This window comes from Artemia franciscana, chromosome 13 (assembly GCF_032884065.1).
Source record: "Artemia franciscana chromosome 13, ASM3288406v1, whole genome shotgun sequence".
NCBI lineage: Eukaryota > Metazoa > Arthropoda > Branchiopoda > Anostraca > Artemiidae > Artemia > Artemia franciscana.
This window is the reverse complement of record NC_088875.1, coordinates 12,798,862-12,817,370: the sequence shown is the minus strand read 5'-3', so window position 1 is coordinate 12,817,370 and position 18,509 is coordinate 12,798,862. Positions and strand designations below refer to the sequence as shown.

Sequence of the window (18,509 nt, the reverse complement as noted above, 5' to 3'; positions counted from 1 at the left end):
CTTTGTTGATGGTGATTGCTAATCGACGATTCCCTGTGTCACCATCGTCATTTATATATCCCCCTGAGCCCCCCGGCGTCCCTGTTGTAGTTGTGTCCCGGTCGTCATTTGTGTCCCGGTCTGTATATACATTCGTTTTTGAATTGGTCTTTTTTTAGGTTTAAGTTTTTTACCTTTTTTTAGTTTTTTTTCTATTTTTTTGTTTTGTTTTTCTCCTTTATTTTTCATTTTTTTTCCTTTTTCATTTTATTTTCTTTTTTAGTTTTTTAGCTTTTATAGTTTTTTATTAGTTTTTAGTTTTTTTTTCTTTTTAGTTTTTTTTTAGTTTTTACCTTTTTTTTAGTTTTCAATTTTTTTTACTTATGTCCTGGTCGTCATTTATACTCCCTGTGTCCCGGTCGTCATTTGTGTCCCGGTGCTTTGTTGATGGTGTTTGCTAATCGAACATTCCTTGTGTCCCGGTCGTCATTTATATTCCCTATGTGCCGGTGTCCCGGTCGTCATTTATATTCCCTATGTGCCGGTGTCCCGGTCGTCATTTGTGTCCCGTTGTCCCGGTCTGTAATTTCGTCAGTCGAAAAAATCACGTCAGTCGACGCAGAAACATGACGTCACCTGACAGATCCACAGACAGACAACTTATTTTTATATATATATATAGATGTATATATATATATATATATATATATATATATATATATATATATATATATATATATATATATATATATATATATATATATATATATATATATATATATATATGTGTGTGTTTTTAACTACGTAAAACTTGCGAATATACAACATTCTTTGCTGTCCCATTGTCTGTGCATATAAATAGAATGTCAGGTTTAACGACTCTTGAACATGCAACATATAATGGTCCATGGGAAAACAATCCGTATTCAGATCTATAACTCATGATTCTAATGATTGCCCTTGAGCTTTGTTGATGGTGATTGCTAATCGACGATTCCCTGTGTCGCCATCGTCATTTATACATCCCCTTGAGCCCCCCGGCGTCCCTGTTGTAGTTGTGTCCCTGTGTCCCGGTCGTCATTTGTGTCCCGGTCTGTATATACATTCGTTTTTGAATTGGTCTTTTTTTAGGTTTTAGTTTTTTGCCTTTTTTAGTTTTTTTTTTCTTTTTTTTAGTTTTGTTTTTCTCCTTTATTTTTCATTTTTTTTTCCTTTTTCATTTTATTTTCTTTTTTAGTTTTTTTTTAGCTTTTTAGCTTTTTTAGTTTTTATTAGTTTTTAGTTTTTTTTTCTTTTTAGTTTTTTTGTAGTTTTTACCTTTTTTTTAGTTTTTATTTTTTTTTTACTTATGTCCAGGTCGTCATTTATACTCCCTGTGTCCCGGTCGTCACTTGTGTCCCGGTGCTTTGTTGATGGTAATTGCTAAACGAACATTCCTTGTGTTCCGGTCGTCATTTATATTCCCTATGTGCCGGTGTCCCGGTCGTCATTTGTGTCCCGATGTCCCGGTCTGTAATTTCGTCAGTCGAAAACATGACGTCAGTCAACGTAATCTATTGTCAAAATATTTTGAAATATTTGTGCAATTCCAGTTTGTTTTGTTTTTCTTTTTTTTAGTTTTCTACCTTTTTTTAATTTTTTTTTTTTTAGTTTTTTCTTTTTGGTTTCTTACCATTTTTATTTTTTCAGTTTTCTTTTTCTTCTTTATTTTTCAGCGTCACTATGAAATACATATCGCCGAACCTTTGTTTTTTTTTAACTAAAATCTGATAGGCATTGATGACCTTATCCAAGTCAAAATCCTAAACCAAATCATCATCGCTATCATTTTCAGTTTTGATACGTTTTGACTCTCGCTGTCCAGGTGGATTTTCATCTAACTGCGCGGTTTTGCGTTCTTTAGCCACAAGCCTTTTGGCATTAACCCTTTGAGCAGATTCCTCGGCTGTTTCTTCTGCCATTGTAGGATTTATACTAAAATTTCTCTTTGAAGTAACTATTTGAGCAGCTTCCTCGGCTGTTTCCTCTGTCATTTTAAGATCTATACTAAAAATTCCTCTTTACGCGCTAAGCTTGCTAAAGCTCAACAATTTATAATAAACCTCAACATTTTAAGTATCTGTTTTAAGGTTTTCGAATTACTTTAATCGATTGTCACAATATTTCAAAATATTTATGCAATTCCCAGTTTTTACATTTTAGTATGTTTTCTTTTTCTTCTTTATTTTTCAGACGTCATATGTCTGGCGTAATAGACATAACACACAAACAACTTATTTATATATAGATAGATAGATAAAAGTTGGTTACGTATATTTTTTACTAATAAAAACGTTCGTTAAAAATTTAAAATTCTAGTTGCCTTTTTAAGTAACCAAAAAATTGGAGGGCAACTAGGCCTCCTCCCCCACCCTTTTTCTCAAAATCATCTGATCAAGAGAAAGCCATTTAGCAAGAAAAATTAATGCGCAAATTTCGTTTTAATTATTCATTTGCGGAGAGCCAAAATCAAACATGCATTAATTCAAAAACGTTCAGAAATTAAATAAAAAAAAATTGAACTGAAAGTAAGGAGCGACATTAAAACTTAAAACGAACAGAAATTAATCCGTATATGAAAGAGGCTGTTCCCTTCTCAACGTCCCGCTCTTTACGCTAAAGCTATTTACTGTTTTATAAAGTAGAATTGAAAGAGTCAAACTTCATTCAAAAATGATTCTATTACAAAAAAAAACTGCTGTATTCTAAAGTGCCTACGTCTTACAGGTGGAATGCTAATAAGAAATCGTTTGAACGTTGAAAACGGGGCGAGTCAGTTGACGGCCAGCCTATAATCTTCAAAGAAACCACGATAGGAAGACTACACCATTCACCCGAATCAAGATGAATACTTCTTTCTCCACCTGCTTTTGGTTAAAGTGCCCGGCCCGACGTCTTTTGAGCATTTGAGAACAGTAAACGGGACATTTTTTAAGGTTTTTGAATTGCTTTAATCCATTGTCAAAATATATTCAAATATTTGTCCAATTGCCAGTTTTTTACTCTAAGCAATTTAATAAAATTTAAAAAGTGCCTCGAGTTTTTTTTAATACTTTTCATTAGATTAAACTTTTAATCTAGTAAAAGTTTAGTAATCTAGTAAAACTTGGTCTCACTTACTTTTTTTTACTTACTATAGTTTACAGCAGTGACTTGAACTCACATCCTTCGAATTCGAAAGAACAACAAAGCCAATGTGCTTCGGTAACCGTTAATACAGATTGTATTAATGAATACTTGATTGATATAGTGATAGAGAAAATGGAAAAGAGCTGAAACCTGTTTTTCTTTAGTTTTTTTAAATGACTGCCATTGGTCTTAGTTTTTTCCTATTTTTAATTTTTTTCTTTTTCAGTTTTTCCTTTTATAGTTTTTTTTTCTTTTTTAGTTTTCTTTTTTTTTTAGTTTTTTTTTTTTTTAGTTTTTTTTACATTTTTTCTTATAGAAGATAGTTTTTTTTGAATTTTTAGTTTTCTTTTAGTTTTTTTTTTATTTTCCTTTTAGTTTGTTTTTTCATTTTTAGTTTTTTTCATTTCTAGATTTTTCTTTTTTTAGTTTCTTCTTTTTTGAATCTTTTTTTTCTTTTTAGTTTTTTTTTACCATTTTATTAGTTTTCTCTTAGTTTTTTTTTTCATTTTTTTATAGAAGACTAGCTGTTGGTGTGGTACTTCGCCCCCCCCCCCTCAAGAAAATCGTTACGCGCCATATTAGTTACGTGCCGTTGTAGTTGTGTCCCTGTGTCCCACCTTTGGATATAGAAGGGATATAGACTCCGTAAAACTTTCAAATATACAACAATCTTCGCTGTCCCATTGTCTGTGCATGTATAAAGCCTTATATACTTATAATGACGTCATACACAAACCCTCTTTTTACAAACAAACAAACAGACATACATGCAACTGTTTTTTATATAGATAAATATGCATATCTATCTATCTATATAAAAATAAGTTGTCTGTGTGTGTGTCGAGTGACGCAATATTTGTGTGTCGACTGACGTCATGTTTGTTGATTGACGAAATTACACACCGGGACATCGGGACACAAATGACGATCGGGACACCGGGACAGCTATATATAAAAAAATAAGTTGTCTGTGTGTCGAGTGACGTCATGTTTGTGTGTCGACTGAAGTCATGTTTGTTGATTGACGAAATTACACAACGGGACATAGGGACACAAATGAAGACCGGGACACCGGGACATAGGGAATATAAATGCCGACTGGGACACTCAAAGAGAAAGCGACCGGGACACAAGGAATGTTCGATTAGCAATCACCATCAACAAAGCACCGGGACACAAATGACGACCGGGACACAGGGAATATAAATGACGACCATGACACTCAAAGAGAAATTACAGACCGGGACACCGGAACACAAATGACGACCGGGACACAGGGAATATAAATGACGACCGTGACACTCAAAGAGAAATTAAAGATTGGGACACCGGGACACAAATTACGACCGGGACACAGGGAAACAACAACAACAGCGACACCGGGGGGCACAGGGGGATAAATAAATGACGACAGGGACACAGGGAATGTTCGATTAGCAATCACCATCAACAAAGCACAAGGGCAATCATTATAATAATGAGGTATAGATCTGAATACAGATTGTTTTTCCCATGGACAATTATATGTTGCATGTTCAAGAGTCGTTAAGCCTGACAATCTATTTATATGCACAGACGATGGGACAGCCAAGAATGTTGTACATTTGCAAGTTTTACGTAGTTAAAAATATATATATAACTATCTAAATTCACAGGTGGGACACAGGGACACAGCTACAATGGCGCGAAACGACAAGCCCCCCCGCGCACGGGGGGCGTGAAGCGCCCCCACCAACTAGGTATTGGGGTGCACTATAAATTAGTTTAAACATCTAGTACACTATAAATTATTTACGTAAAACTTACGAACTGAAACCTCCTTTTTAGTTTTTTTAAATGATTGCCATTGGGCTTGGTTTTTTTCTTTTTTCAGTTTTTCTTTTTTTTAGTTTTTTTTTCTTTTTTGTATTTTTTGCATTGTATGCAATATTTTTTTACTGTATGCAACAAACAATTGTCCATGGGAAAAACAATCTGTATTAAGATCTCTACTGCATTTTTCTAATGATTGCCCTTGAGCTTTGTTGATGGTGATTGCAAATGCTAATCGAATTGGGAATTGCAATCTTTTAAATTGAAAAGGCATATCCGTTGGAATCATGGGAATGCGAGGAATAAGAACAGCCTCACCCTCAAAAGGCCATGTCAAGATTGTTGTCTCTATTACGTTTTCCATTGTTTTTTTTTACAGCAAGTCGCGTACCATTGCAAAGCTTTGGTGGGTTAATATTTCGCAACAGTATTATTGGTACGCCTATTTTTAGTTGTAGCACGTGTGGTGGAAACCCTGGGAGATCCAGGGAATTTAAAAATTCAGATGGATAATTAACCGCCTCATTTGGTTTCAGAACTGCGTCGACTGACTTGTAAATGACTACCTGGTCTCGAATCTTGGTCAAAATAATCTTGTTGATTTCGTGGACGTCTTTATTCTTGGCTCCCAGAATCACTCGTTCACTTAGCTATTTATGATTTTTATAATTGGTTAGAATATTCGGAAATACTTTTTCAATCAATTCATTTTTGGACGTCACTAAATTACAGAATTCAGCAGGCAGTTGTATACGTCCTGAAATTAAGTATACTGGGATCTTTCCGTTTCCAATTGCCAACAATTGATCTGAAAATATTTAACCAGAATCATCGTTTTGCAATCGGACACGCATATTTATAGTTAATTTTAATGTCTTTACGTGTGCCCATAAATTAGAATTTTTCAGGCAAGTATTCATTTCATCTGCAGGGGTTGATCTAGGTATTATAGGTAATGTTTGCCTGAAATCTCCCGCAAGCAATATTAATGTGCTGCCAAAGGGTTTCGAATTTCCTCGCAAATTTCGCAATGATTGCTCCAGAATCTCAAGCGATTTTTTGTGTGTCATTGTGCACTCGTCCCAAATAATAAGTTTGCATTGCTGCAATACTTTACCCATTCCAGATGGTTTGGAAACATTGCACGTGGGAGTTTCTGTAGAATGCAAATTCAGAGGCAACTTCAAAGCGGAATGAGCAGTTCTTCCACCAGGCAGCACCGTTGCAGCTATTCCGGACGACGCAATTGCAACACTATGTCATTTTTCGATCGAATTGATGCCAGAATCAGTTTTATCACAAACGTTTTACTAGTATCACCTGGTGCATCCAAAAAGAAGATTTCTCCAACGTTGTTATCGACACAATGCATTATCGTATCATAAATGTCTTTTTGCTCAGACGTTAACTTAGAAATATTATTTTCTACATACGACAATAGATCACTCGTGTTGTAACTTTGTTGACGATCCAATTCTACACATGTCGAAACAGCAGCGGTACGATTAGGTGAAGGTATTCCCAAATCCTGAAGAGGTTTGTTTGTCATACATTAGCACATATCTTCAATAATAACTAAAGTGTAGTTATAAATTTCTGATGTAAAATCAAAAGTCATATCTGACGTCTCTAACCGTTTTCGATGGAGTATATCTTCGGACATTTTTGATTTATATTTTTCCCATAACTCCGTAGGAGCTGATGGAGAGCAAGTTGTTAGTATGATGCCAAACAATGTACGAATTTGACTTGGAGTTGACGTTTCGCACGCGTCATTGATGCAGTTATCCCAGTGTTGGTCATTCTCCAATAAATTCAGAGCTTGGCAATGCTCAAAGGACGTCGGACCGAAAACAATCACCAAAAGCAGGCGGAGAAAGGAGCATTCATGTTGATTGAGGTGGATGGTGTAGTCTTCCTATCGTGGTATGCCTTATATCTTCTTCTTTAGTTTTTGTCTTTTTTTTAGTTTATTTTTTTTACGTTTTTCCTTTTTTAGTTTTTTTTGGTTTTTTCCTTTCTTTTAGTTTTCTTTTTCTTCTTTAATTTTTAGTTTTTTCTCCTTTCTTAGTTTTTCTTTTTTTACTTTTTTGTTTTTTCTTTTTGTTTTTTATTTTTCTTTTGTTTTTTTCCTTTTTTTAATTTTCTTTTATTTTATTTTTCAGTTTTTCTTTCCTTTTTTTAGAAGATAGTTTTTTATCCTTTTTTAGTTGTCTTTTATTTTTTCCGTTTTTTAAAAGATAGTTTTAAATTCTTTTAAGTTTTACTCGTGTAATGTTAATAACGGTCAGGTAACAGGCAAACACTTCATTTTTATATATATACTAGCTGTTGGGGTGGCGCTTCGCGCCACCCCAACACCTAGTTGGTGGGGGCGCTTCGCCCCCCCCCAAGCCCCCCCGCGCGCGTAAGTCGTTACGCGCCATAATAGTTACGCGCCATTGTAGTTGTGTCCATATGTCCCACCTGTGAATATAGATATATATATATATATATATATATATATATATATATATATATATATATATATATATATATATATATATATATCTATCTATATATATATATAGATAAGTTGTCTGTCCGTTACGCCAGATTATATCTTCTATATAAATAAAAGAAAACAAACTAGAATGTAAAAACTGGAAATTGCATAAATATTTCGAAATATTTTGACAATAGATTAAAGTAATTCGAAAAAAGAAAAATGGTAAAAAACTAAAAAAAACTAAAAAGAAAAAACTAAAAAAAAAATAAAAATTGAAAAAATTAAAAAAAGAAAAAACCTAAAAAGAAAAAACGTAAAAAAATAAAAAAGATAAAAAACAAAAAAAAAAAAACAAAAAAAGCTAAAAAATAAAAAAAAGAAAAAACTAAAAAAAACTGGGAATTGCACAAATATTTCAATATATTTTGACAATAGATTAAAGTAATTCGAAAACCTTAAAACAGATACCCCAAATTTTCAGGTTTAATATAAATTGTTGGAGCTTTAGCATGCTTGGCATGTAAAGATTTTTCCAAGTGTCAATGTTAAAATGAACATTGACAAATTGAAGAAAACAAATCAATAAAAAGAAGAAATTAAAAAAAAGAAAAAACTAAAAAAGAAAAAAACTAAGAAAAGAAAAAACCAAAAAAGAAAAAAAAACTGAAAAAGAAACTGTATCTATATATCTATCTATCTATCTATATATCTATATATATAAAAATAAGCTGTCTGTGTGTGGATCTGTGGATCAGGTGACGTCATGTTTCGGCTGACGTCATGAAATTAGTTGCCATCATTTTTGCTTTGAAGGTGACGTCATTCAAGTTATATAAGACATATGTTCGCCGTCATGTTTCGGCTGACGTCATGAAATTAGTTGCCATCATTTTTGCTTTGAAGGCGTGACGTCATTCAAGTTATATAAGACGTATGTTCGCGTAGAATTCTATTAATGTTTAAGTTTATAATGACTGATGAAGATGCTCAAAGAGTCTATGCCAAAAAACTTGCTGCTGATAGAGAAAGTCAGAAAAGAAAGCGTGCCGAGGAACTACCAGAGCAACGCGAAAGCAGACTTGCTGCTAAAAGAGAAAGTGAAAAAAGAAGGCGTGCCGAGGAATCAAAAGACCAGCAGGGAAACAGGCTTGAGGCTGATAGAGAAAGAAAGAACAGAAAGCATGCCGAGGAACTACCAGAGCAACGCAGAAGCAGACTTGCTGCTAAAAGAGAAAGTGAAAAAAGAAGGCGTGCCGAGGAACTACTAGAGCAACGCAGAAGCAGACTTGCTGCTAAAAGAGAAAGTGAAAAAAGAAGGCGTGCCGAGGAATCAAAAGACCAGCAGGGAAACAGGCTTGCTGCTGATAGAGAAAGTAAGAAAAGAAAGCGTGCCGAGGAATCAGAGCAATCTGAAAGTTATCGCCTGGCATTCAGGTACAACCCAGTCGATGATTATAGCTTGAGTAGATGTGTTCAAATCGGGACAATGTCTAAAATTTGTCCCTATTGCAAGGCCTTGAAATTCAATGGTGAAACAATGGGAATGTGTTGCGCCTCAGGAAAAGTTAAACTTCCTCTATTGGCTGCACCACCAGAGCCATTGAAGACTTTCCTTACTGGAACTACGTCAGAATCTAAGCGTTTTTTGTCAAAAATCAGACAATACAACTCATGTTTCCAAATGACGTCGTTTGGAGCCCAAATCGAAAATCCAGATCAATTTATGTCTACTTTCAAAGTAAAAGGGCAAATTTATCATAAAGCAGGGTCCCTTCTACCATTCTCAGGCGAGAATCATAAATTTTTACAATTGTACTTCATCAGTGATAGAAATTCTGAATTGAATGCACGTTGCGAAATTTCTCCCAACGTTGAAAGGACAATCGTTTCCCAATTGCAACATCTTTTCCACGAAAATAATAAGTTAGTGCGTCTGTTCAAAACAGCCATCGATTTGATGCCTACTGATACTCATAAAATTGTTATTTCCGCTGACAAAACGCCTCCTGGCCAACATGTGCGTAGATACAATGCTCCGACTATCGACGAAGTGGCAATCGTTATGGTCGGTGATCAGTTTTTACCTCGAGATATTATTCTACATAAGCGAAACGCTCAGTTGTTAAGAATTGCTGAAACTCATCGATGCTACGATGCCCTACAATATCCTATCATTTTTTGGGATGGAGCCGACGGCTATCACTTTAATATTAAATTGATGAATCCAGCCACTAACAAAGAAATGAATAAGAAATGCAGTGCAATGCATTATTATTCCTATAGACTAATGATTCGGCAGGATGAAGAAAACTATATTTTAAAATGCCGTGAATTGTTTCACCAATTTATCGTTGATATGTATGCTAAAATTGAATCAGAACGTTTGCTATATATCCGCCTGAATCAGACCAAGCTCCGCTCTGAACAATACATTCATTTGCGAGATGCAGTTATAAATGACGGTAATACCACAAACGTTGGAAGATTAACAATTTTACCTTCGTCATATGCTGGCAGTTCCCGTCATATGCATGAATGTGCTCAAGATGCTATTGCGTATGTTCGTCTCTATGGTCGTCCAGATTTATTTATTACATTTACATGTAATCAATCTTGGGACGAGATACTGCAGCTTTTACTTCAAGGACAATCGGCGGTTCATAGGCATGACATTACGGCACGTGTCTTCCGGCAAAAGTTGAAATCACTGATAAACTACCTTGTAAAACATGAAGTGTTTGGGTCAGTGCGATGCTGGATGTACTCAGTGGAATGGCAAAAACAAGGTTTGCCACACGCACATATACTAATCTGGCTACATAAAAAAATTACTTCAAACGAAATTGATGATGTGATTTCCGCTGAAATACCTGATAAAAATGTCGATAAGGGGTTACATGATATTATTGTAAAAAATATGATACATGGACCTTGCGGTGCACTGAACGAAAATTCACCATGCATGGCCAAAGGAAGGTGCACAAAGCAATATCCTCGACTTTTAGTACCCAAAACAATTACTGGCAATGATGGTTACCCACAATATAGAAGAAGATCTACTGAAGATGGCGGTAAAACAGCAATAATAAAGAAGCGTAACGGTACCACCATCGAAGTAGATAACCAGTGGGTTGTTCCATATTCCCCTTTATTATCAAAAACATTTAATGCACACATAAACGTTGAATACTGTAACTCCGTAAAGGCAATCAAATACATATGTAAATACGTCAACAAAGGCAGTGACATGGCAGTTTTTGGCTTGCAGTCCGAAATCAAAGATTTCGATGAAATCGTAGAATATCAGGCTGGAAGATACATAAGCAGTAATGAAGCTGTTTGGCGAATTCTTTCATTTCCGATACATGAACGTAGTCCAGCTGTTGTTCACTTAGCGGTACATTTACAGAATGGTCAACGTGTTTATTTCACGGAAACCAACGTGCAACAAAGAGTCCTGAATCCACCGGATACAACATTAACAGCTTTTTTTTCGCTTTGCAAAAATGATTCTTTTGCAAAAAAACTGCTGTATACTGAAGTGCCTTCGTATTACACGTGGAATACTAAAAATAAAGTATTTTAACGTCGAAAACAGGGTAAGTCAGTCGACGGCCAACCTACCATCTTCAAAGATACCACGATAGGAAGACTCTACACCGTTCACCCCAATCAACATGAATGCTTCTTTCTACGCCTGCTTTTGGTGAATGTACCCGGTCCGACATCCTTTGAGTATTTGAGGACTGTAAATGGTACTATACATGACACTTACCGTAGTGCATGCCAAGCTCTGAATTTATTGGAGAATGACCAACACTGGGATAACTGCATCAATGACGCGTGCGAAACGTCAACCCCAAGTCAAATTCGTGCATTGTTTGGCATCATTTTAACAACTTGCTCTCCATCAGCTCCTACAGATTTATGGGAAAAATATAAGTCAAAAATGTCCGAAGATATACTTCATCGAAAACAGTTAGAGACGTCAGACATGACTTTTGATTTTACACCAGAAATTTATAACTACACTTTAGTTGTTATAGAAGATTTTTGCATAAGTATGGCAAACAAACCTCTTCAGGGTTTGGGAGTGCCTTCACCTAACCGTATCGCTGCTGTTTCGACATGTGTAGAATTGGATCGTGAACAAAGTTACAGTACGAGTGATCTATTTTCGTATGTACAAAATAACATTTCCAAGTTAACGTCGGAACAAAGAGACATTTATGATACGATAATGCATTGTGTCGATAACAACGTTGGAGAAATTTTCTTTTTGGATGCGCCAGGAGGTACTGGTAAAACGTTTGTGATAAAACTGATTCTGGCATCAATTCGATCTAAAAATGATATAGCGTTGGCAATTGCGTCGTCCGGAATAGCCGCAACATTGCTGCCTGGTGGAAGAACTGCTCATTCCGCTTTGAAATTGCCTCTGAACTTGCATTCTACAGAAACTCCCACGTGCAATATTTCCAAATCATCTGGGATGGGTAAAGTATTGCAGCAATGCAAACTTATTATTTGGGATGAGTGCACAATGGCACACAAAAAATCGCTCGAGGCTCTGGATCAATGCTTGAAAGATTTGCGAGGGAAGTCGAAACCCTTTGGCAGCACCTTAATATTGCTTGCGGGAGATTTCAGGCAAACATTACCTATAATACCTAGATCAACTCCTGCAGACGAAATGAATGCTTGCCTGAAAAATTCTAATTTATGGGCACACGTAAAAACATTAAAATTAACTACAAATATGCGTGTCCGATTGCAAAACGATGACTGGTCAAACATTTTCAGATCAATTGCTGGCAATGGGAAACGGAAAGCTCCCAGTAGACTCAATTTCAGGACGTATACAACTACCTGCTGATTTCTGTAATTTAGTGACGTCCAAAAAAGTATTGATTGAAAAAGTATTTCCGAATATTCTAAAAAATTATAAAAATAATAAATGGCTAAGTGAAAGAGCGATTCTCGCACCCAAAAATATAGACGTCCACGAAATCAACAATATTGTTTTGACCAAGATTCAAGACCAGGCAGTCCTTTACAAGTCAGTCGACACAGTTTTGGAACCAAATGAAGCGGTTAATTATCCATCTGAATTTTTAAATTCCATAGATCTTTCAGGGTTTCCACCACACGTGCTACAACTAAAAATAGGCGTACCAATAATACTTTTAAGAAATATAAACCCACCAAAGCTTTGCAATGGCACTCGACTTGCCGTAAAAAAAACAATGGAAAACCTAATAGAGGCCACAATCCTGACAGGGCCTTTTGAGGGTGAGGCTGTTCTTATTCCTCGCATTCCCATGATTCCAACAGATCTGCCTTTTCAATTTAAAAGATTGCAATTCCCAATTCGATTAGCATTTGCAACCACCATCAACAAAGCTCAAGGGCAATCACTAGAAAAATGCGGTATAGATCTTAATACAGATTGCTTTACCAATGTACAATTGTATGTTGCATCTTTGAGGGTCGGTAAACCTGACAATCTATTTATACGCACAGACAATGGGACAGAGAAGACTGTTGTATATTCACAAGTTTTACGTAGTTAATTTGTATTGTATCTATCTATTTATCTATCTATATAAAAACGAGTTGTGTGTATGCATGTTTGTTTGTTTGTAAAAAGAGCGTTTGCATATGACGTCATTATTAGTACATACGGCTTTGTATATGGACAGACAATGGGAAAGCCAAGAATGTTGTATATTCGCAATTTTTACGTAGTTTGAAACACATATATAAATCTATCTATATTCACAGGTGGGACACAGGGACACAGGAACTACAATGGCGCGTAACTAATATGGCGCGTAACGACTTACGCGCGCGGGGGGGCTTGGGGGGGCGCGAAGCGCCCCACCAGCTAGGTGTTGGGGTGGCGCGAAGCGCCACCCCAACAGCTAGTATATATATATATATATATATATATATATATATATATATATATATATATATATATCTATCTATATTCACAGGTGGGACATAGGGACACAACTACAATGGCGCGTAACTAATATGGCGCGTAACGACTTACGCGCGCGGGGGGGCTTGGGGGGGCGCGAAAGCCCCCACCAACTAGGTGTTGGGGTGGCGCGAAGTGCCACCCCAACAGCTAGTATATATATATATATATATATATATATATATATATATATATATATATATATATATATATATATATATATATATATATATATATATATATATATATATATGGTTTTAACTACGTAAAACTTGCGAATATACAACATTCTTTGCTGTCCCATTGTCTTTGCATATAAATAGATTGTCAGGTTTACCGACTCTTGAACATGCAACATATAATGGTCCATGGGAAAACAATCTGTATTCAGATCTATACCTCATGATTCTAATGATTGCCCTTGAGCTTTGTTGATGGTGATTGCTAATCGACCATTCCCTGTCCCGGTCGTCATTTATATCCCCCTGTTTCCCCCGGTGTCCCCGTTGTAGTTGTGTCCCGGTCGTCATTTATATTCCCTGTGTCCCGGTCGTCATTTGTATCCCGGTGTCCCGGTCTGTATATACATTCGTTTTTTAGTTTTGTTTTTCTCCTTTATTTTTTTCCTTTTTTTTCTTTTTTAGTTTATTTAGATTTTTAGATTTTTTAGTTTTTTTATTAGTTTTTAGTTTTTTTTTTCTTTTTAGTTTTTTTGTAGTTTTTACCTTCTTTTTAGTTTTGTTAGTTTTTTTTTTACTTATGTCCTGGTCGTCATTTATACTCCCTGTGTCCCGGTGCTTTGTTGATTGCTAATCGAACATTCCTTTTGTCCTGGTCGCTTTCTCTTTGAGTGTCGTCATTTATTTTTTTCTTTTTTAGTTCTTTTTGTTTTTACCTTTTTTAGTTTTTTTTAGTTTTTTAGATGAAAATTTTTTTTAGTTTTTTCCTTTTTTTCTTTTTAGTTTTTTATTGGTTTTTACCTTTATTTTAGCTTATTTTTCAGTTTTTTCCTTTTTTTTTATTTTTTATTTTTTTTAGTTTTTTACCTTTTTTTATTTTTTTTAGTTTTTTAGCTTTTTTACTTTTTTTATTAGTTTTTAGTTTTTTTTGTAGTTTTTGCCTTTTTTTAGTTTTTTTTGTAGTTTTTGCCCTTTTTTAGTTTTTTATTGGTTTTTACCTTTATTTTAGCTTATTTTTCAGTTTTTTCCTTTTTTTTAGTTTTTAGTTTTTTTAGTTTTTTACCTTTTTTTAGTTTTTTTAGTTTTTTAGCTTTTTTATTTTTTTTATTAGTTTTTAGTTTTTTTTGTAGTTTTTGCCTTTTTTTAGTTTTTTAGCTTTTTTATTAGTTTTTAGTTTTTTTTGTAGTTTTTGCCTTTTTTTAGTTTTTTATTTTTTTTATTAGTTTTGTTTTTTTTGTAGTTAGTTTTTTTAGTTTTTTACCTTTTTTTAGTTTTTTTAGTTTTTTAGCTTTTTTATTTTTTTTATTAGTTTTTTTTGTAGTTTTTGCCTTTTTTTAGTTTTTTTAGTTTTTTAGCTTTTTTATTAGTTTTTAGTTTTTTTTGTAGTTTTTGCCTTTTTTTAATTTTTTTAGTTTTTTAGCTTTTTTATTTTTTTTATTAGTTTTTAGTTTTTTTGTAGTTTTTGCCTTTTTTTAGTTTTGACGTCACCTGATCCAGTTTTTTCAGGTGACGTCACCTAATCCACAGATCCACAGATCCACACACAGACAACTTATTTTTATATATATAGATTTCAGCGGAAATCACACCATCAATTTCATTAGAAGTAATTTTAATACGTAGCCAGATTAGTATATGTGCGTGTGGCAATCCTCGTTTTTGCCATTCCAATGAGTACATCCAGCATCGCACTGACCCAAACACTGTAAGTTTTACTTGGTATTTATCAGTGATTTCAACTTTTGCCAGAAGACACGGGCCGTAATGTCATGTCTATGAACCGCCGATTGTCCTTGAAGAAAAAGCAGCTGTATCTCGTCCCAAGATTGATTACATGTAAATATAATAAATAAATCTGGACGACCATACACAATAGCATCTTGAGCATATTCATGTATATGACAGGGACTGCCACTATATGACGAAGGTAAAATAAATAATCTTTCAACGTTAGTGGTATTACCTTCATTTACAACTGCATCTAGCAAATGAATGTGTAGGTCAGAGCAGAGCTTGGTCTGATTAAGGCGGATAAATAGCAAACGTTCTGGATTCAATCTTTCCATACATATCAACGATGTATTGGTGAAACAATTGACGGCATTTTAAAATATAATTATCTTCATTGTGACGAATCATTAGTCTACAGGAATAACAATTCATTGCGCTGTATTATTGATTTATTTCATTATAAATCAGGACTATGTAAATTTCGTCGGATATAGCTAAAACCTAGAAAAGAACAAACCACGGCCCATAGTAACTAAAAGTTAATATATAAAAGCATCTTTTGAAAAGTCGCTTATCTCGGGAATGGCACCATACTGAACATCGTTTCTTACTATTCCAACTAAAAAAGCCATAGACTTTTCCAGTTTATGATCTGGTTGCAGTGGTAGTTAACAACCTAGTAATCTAAGTTCCAGTGTTAGCTAATAGCCTCATAAGAGACGAAAGCGTCCCTTACTAAGCAAGACAATAAGCCCATAACTTCTAAAAAATGGATCAGATTGTAACCTAAAATACCCTATTAGAACCGCCTTGTCTGAAACTTTTATGTAGGAAACTTACAGTCTCTTGGCTTAAACAACAAAGAAAATATGTTCGCTTGAAAAACAAGCAGTGGCTCAACTATGATATTTTGCATCGAGGGTATTTTTTTCCTTCTCAGCTAGCTGGGCACTGGAAAATCATAAGGAGCTGTTTAGGGATTCAACTTGAAGAATTCTAGTAAGAGCCGAACACGTCCCATAGTAACAAAATCATGATTGCAGCTGTTACTCCTTGACCAGTGAGATCTTAATGAACAAGAAAATGAATCATTTGTTCCTTCTCAAAGAGCAATTACTGTTTTTGTCCTAAACGTTTCGAAACTTAGACCCACAATTTCTGCGACTTCAGGAATTTAATTTACAAAAACAATCTGAGTTTGAGGGCACGCGCCCCCCGACAATAGGGAAAAAACAACTTATTTCCTGATCAGCTGTAAACTGTCAGGATTAATTCCTTGACCAAAAAACCTAATTTTTTGGGTGGGAGAGGGGATTTGTGTCCAAAAAGCGATCATACCCTAAAATTTTTGGTCATATCTTGCTTGGTTTTGGAAATCCAAACGAAGTTGGATTGGTTTTCCTACAAAGTTGATTTTATTCGGCTTACAGGATAAATCTCAAATATATACTGAGATAATCTCAGAATTGGAACTTCATTTTTTATCTTCGGCAATTTAACATGAGAAAATGGGGATTAAAACTAATTACTTACAGTGTGGTGTCTGGCAACTTCATTGAAAAAGTAGAAGATGTTAAAGGAGCAGTGTATTCACTGTGTAATAATGTTAAACGCAACAGGATTAAAGCTGACGTTCCTAGGTAAGCGATAATTAATCGGTATTTTTTGTTTTCAAGAATTATTTGAACATAAAAATCCAGTCTTCATAGCACAGGCCTAGGTTAGCTTCGAAAAATCTTGACAAGTTTGGTAGGCTAACTGGCTAAGCGGTAAACCTACAGGCAAACTTGGAAAAAGTTCCACAGCTGCCAACACTTTAGCAGCACAGCTTGCGTTTTTTGAGCAAAAAGTGTTTTTATAGGTAAAAATGGTATTTTCAGACAAAATCTGCCCGCAAATTTGAAAACTGCTAAATAGCATTGCTACTTCGCTACCCTATTTTTTGCACAGTGGCCCACGAGGAAAAGAATTTTGCTTTCATTATTGTGGACTGTATTGTGAAGTATCTGAAGACAGGTATGCGGCATTTTAAGTCAAACCAAAATTGCCAAACAGAAGATGGCGTTGATGAAGTAACAAAGTAAGACAATTAAATGGATTCACCATCGTTCAATCCTCACTTATTAAATCACAAAAACTAGGGGAGGGGTTGCTAAAATACATTTTTTTAAGTTGATGGGAGGGTGTTTTTTTTTCCCACGAAAGTACCAAAAAGTCACATTTAAAAATTTCAAAACTAAGAGGAGCAGTAACCACCCTAAATTAACGCCCCTACACGTTAGCAGAGGCGACTCTCTCGTCTGAGCCTTTCAGTATGAGGCATTGTTCCTTTTTTCTCCCAATGGTTTCACCAGGTTTTTGATCTACTATTAAAATATTGTTATTATTTTTCCGACATAAAAGAGCAGCGAAATAAAAGGACATTTGCAATGTCCTTTGCGAAATAAGACGTGACAAAAGAAAAAAAGAATGAATAACATCCACAATTGCGACGGAAGAAGACCCACATTTTCCGAAAAAGGCGACTCTAGCATCACCGATGAAAATCATGGGCCTTGCTACAAATTATTCTTTTTAGCTTAGGCCTCAGTCACCCTTCATTTTATCGAAATTGACATCCAATCACAGAAAATATTCAACATATGATGTCCGATTGTCAAACATCACAACACAAATCACATATTTTTAATCAGTCAAAGATTTTAGGCCACCCATTTCCCCTGAATAATCCTTTTTTTAGCTGAATGATCAAGATCCTAATTTAATACACTTCATATGATTCATTCACAGAAACCAGAGTTTAGAAAAGTAAGCAGCTCTCTGTATAGACTAATTGAAAGGAGACTAGACTATTAATTATACAATCATGCTACTATTTCGAAGACGACCTACCATGAGCCAATATAACCACAGGATAAATTGATCTGTTTAAAAGTGCTTAAAGTCTAATTTACTGTTTTAAAGTCTTCTTTTGGGGGAGGGGGGATGGGATCTTAGCCGTCTCTAAGGGGGGGGGGGGGATTAAACTTGTTACTTGGTTTGACCCTACTCCCCCCCAAATCATTTGTCAGATTTTTTAAGCAGGTATATACAGAGTTAGAAGGGCCTTAGGGTCTAAGTCCCATCCCTGAAATAGTAAATTTTTACAATATTTTCCCGTATTTTT

General features: G+C 35.0%; 2 protein-coding genes across 4 annotated transcripts in view; both read left to right on the top strand.

Annotated features, from left to right (window-relative positions):
- LOC136034544 (uncharacterized) overlaps positions 1-3,145 on the top strand; it is an 86,446-nt gene extending 83,301 nt beyond the window's left edge. Inside the window, exon 4 of one of the 3 annotated variants that reach the window (XR_010619202.1) lies at positions 2,746-3,140. Coding sequence is in view for 2 of the 3 variants with exons in the window: in XM_065715775.1 (XP_065571847.1) it covers positions 2,746-2,813 (68 nt within the window). In the remaining variant the exon portion in view is untranslated. Of the gene's footprint in view, positions 1-2,745 lie in introns of all 3 variants that reach the window. The other 2 variants (XM_065715775.1, XM_065715776.1) reach the window with 2 other exon arrangements.
- LOC136034542 (E3 ubiquitin-protein ligase MARCHF6-like) overlaps positions 1-18,509 on the top strand; it is a 289,901-nt gene that overhangs the window by 139,021 nt on the left and 132,371 nt on the right. The window lies entirely within an intron of this gene.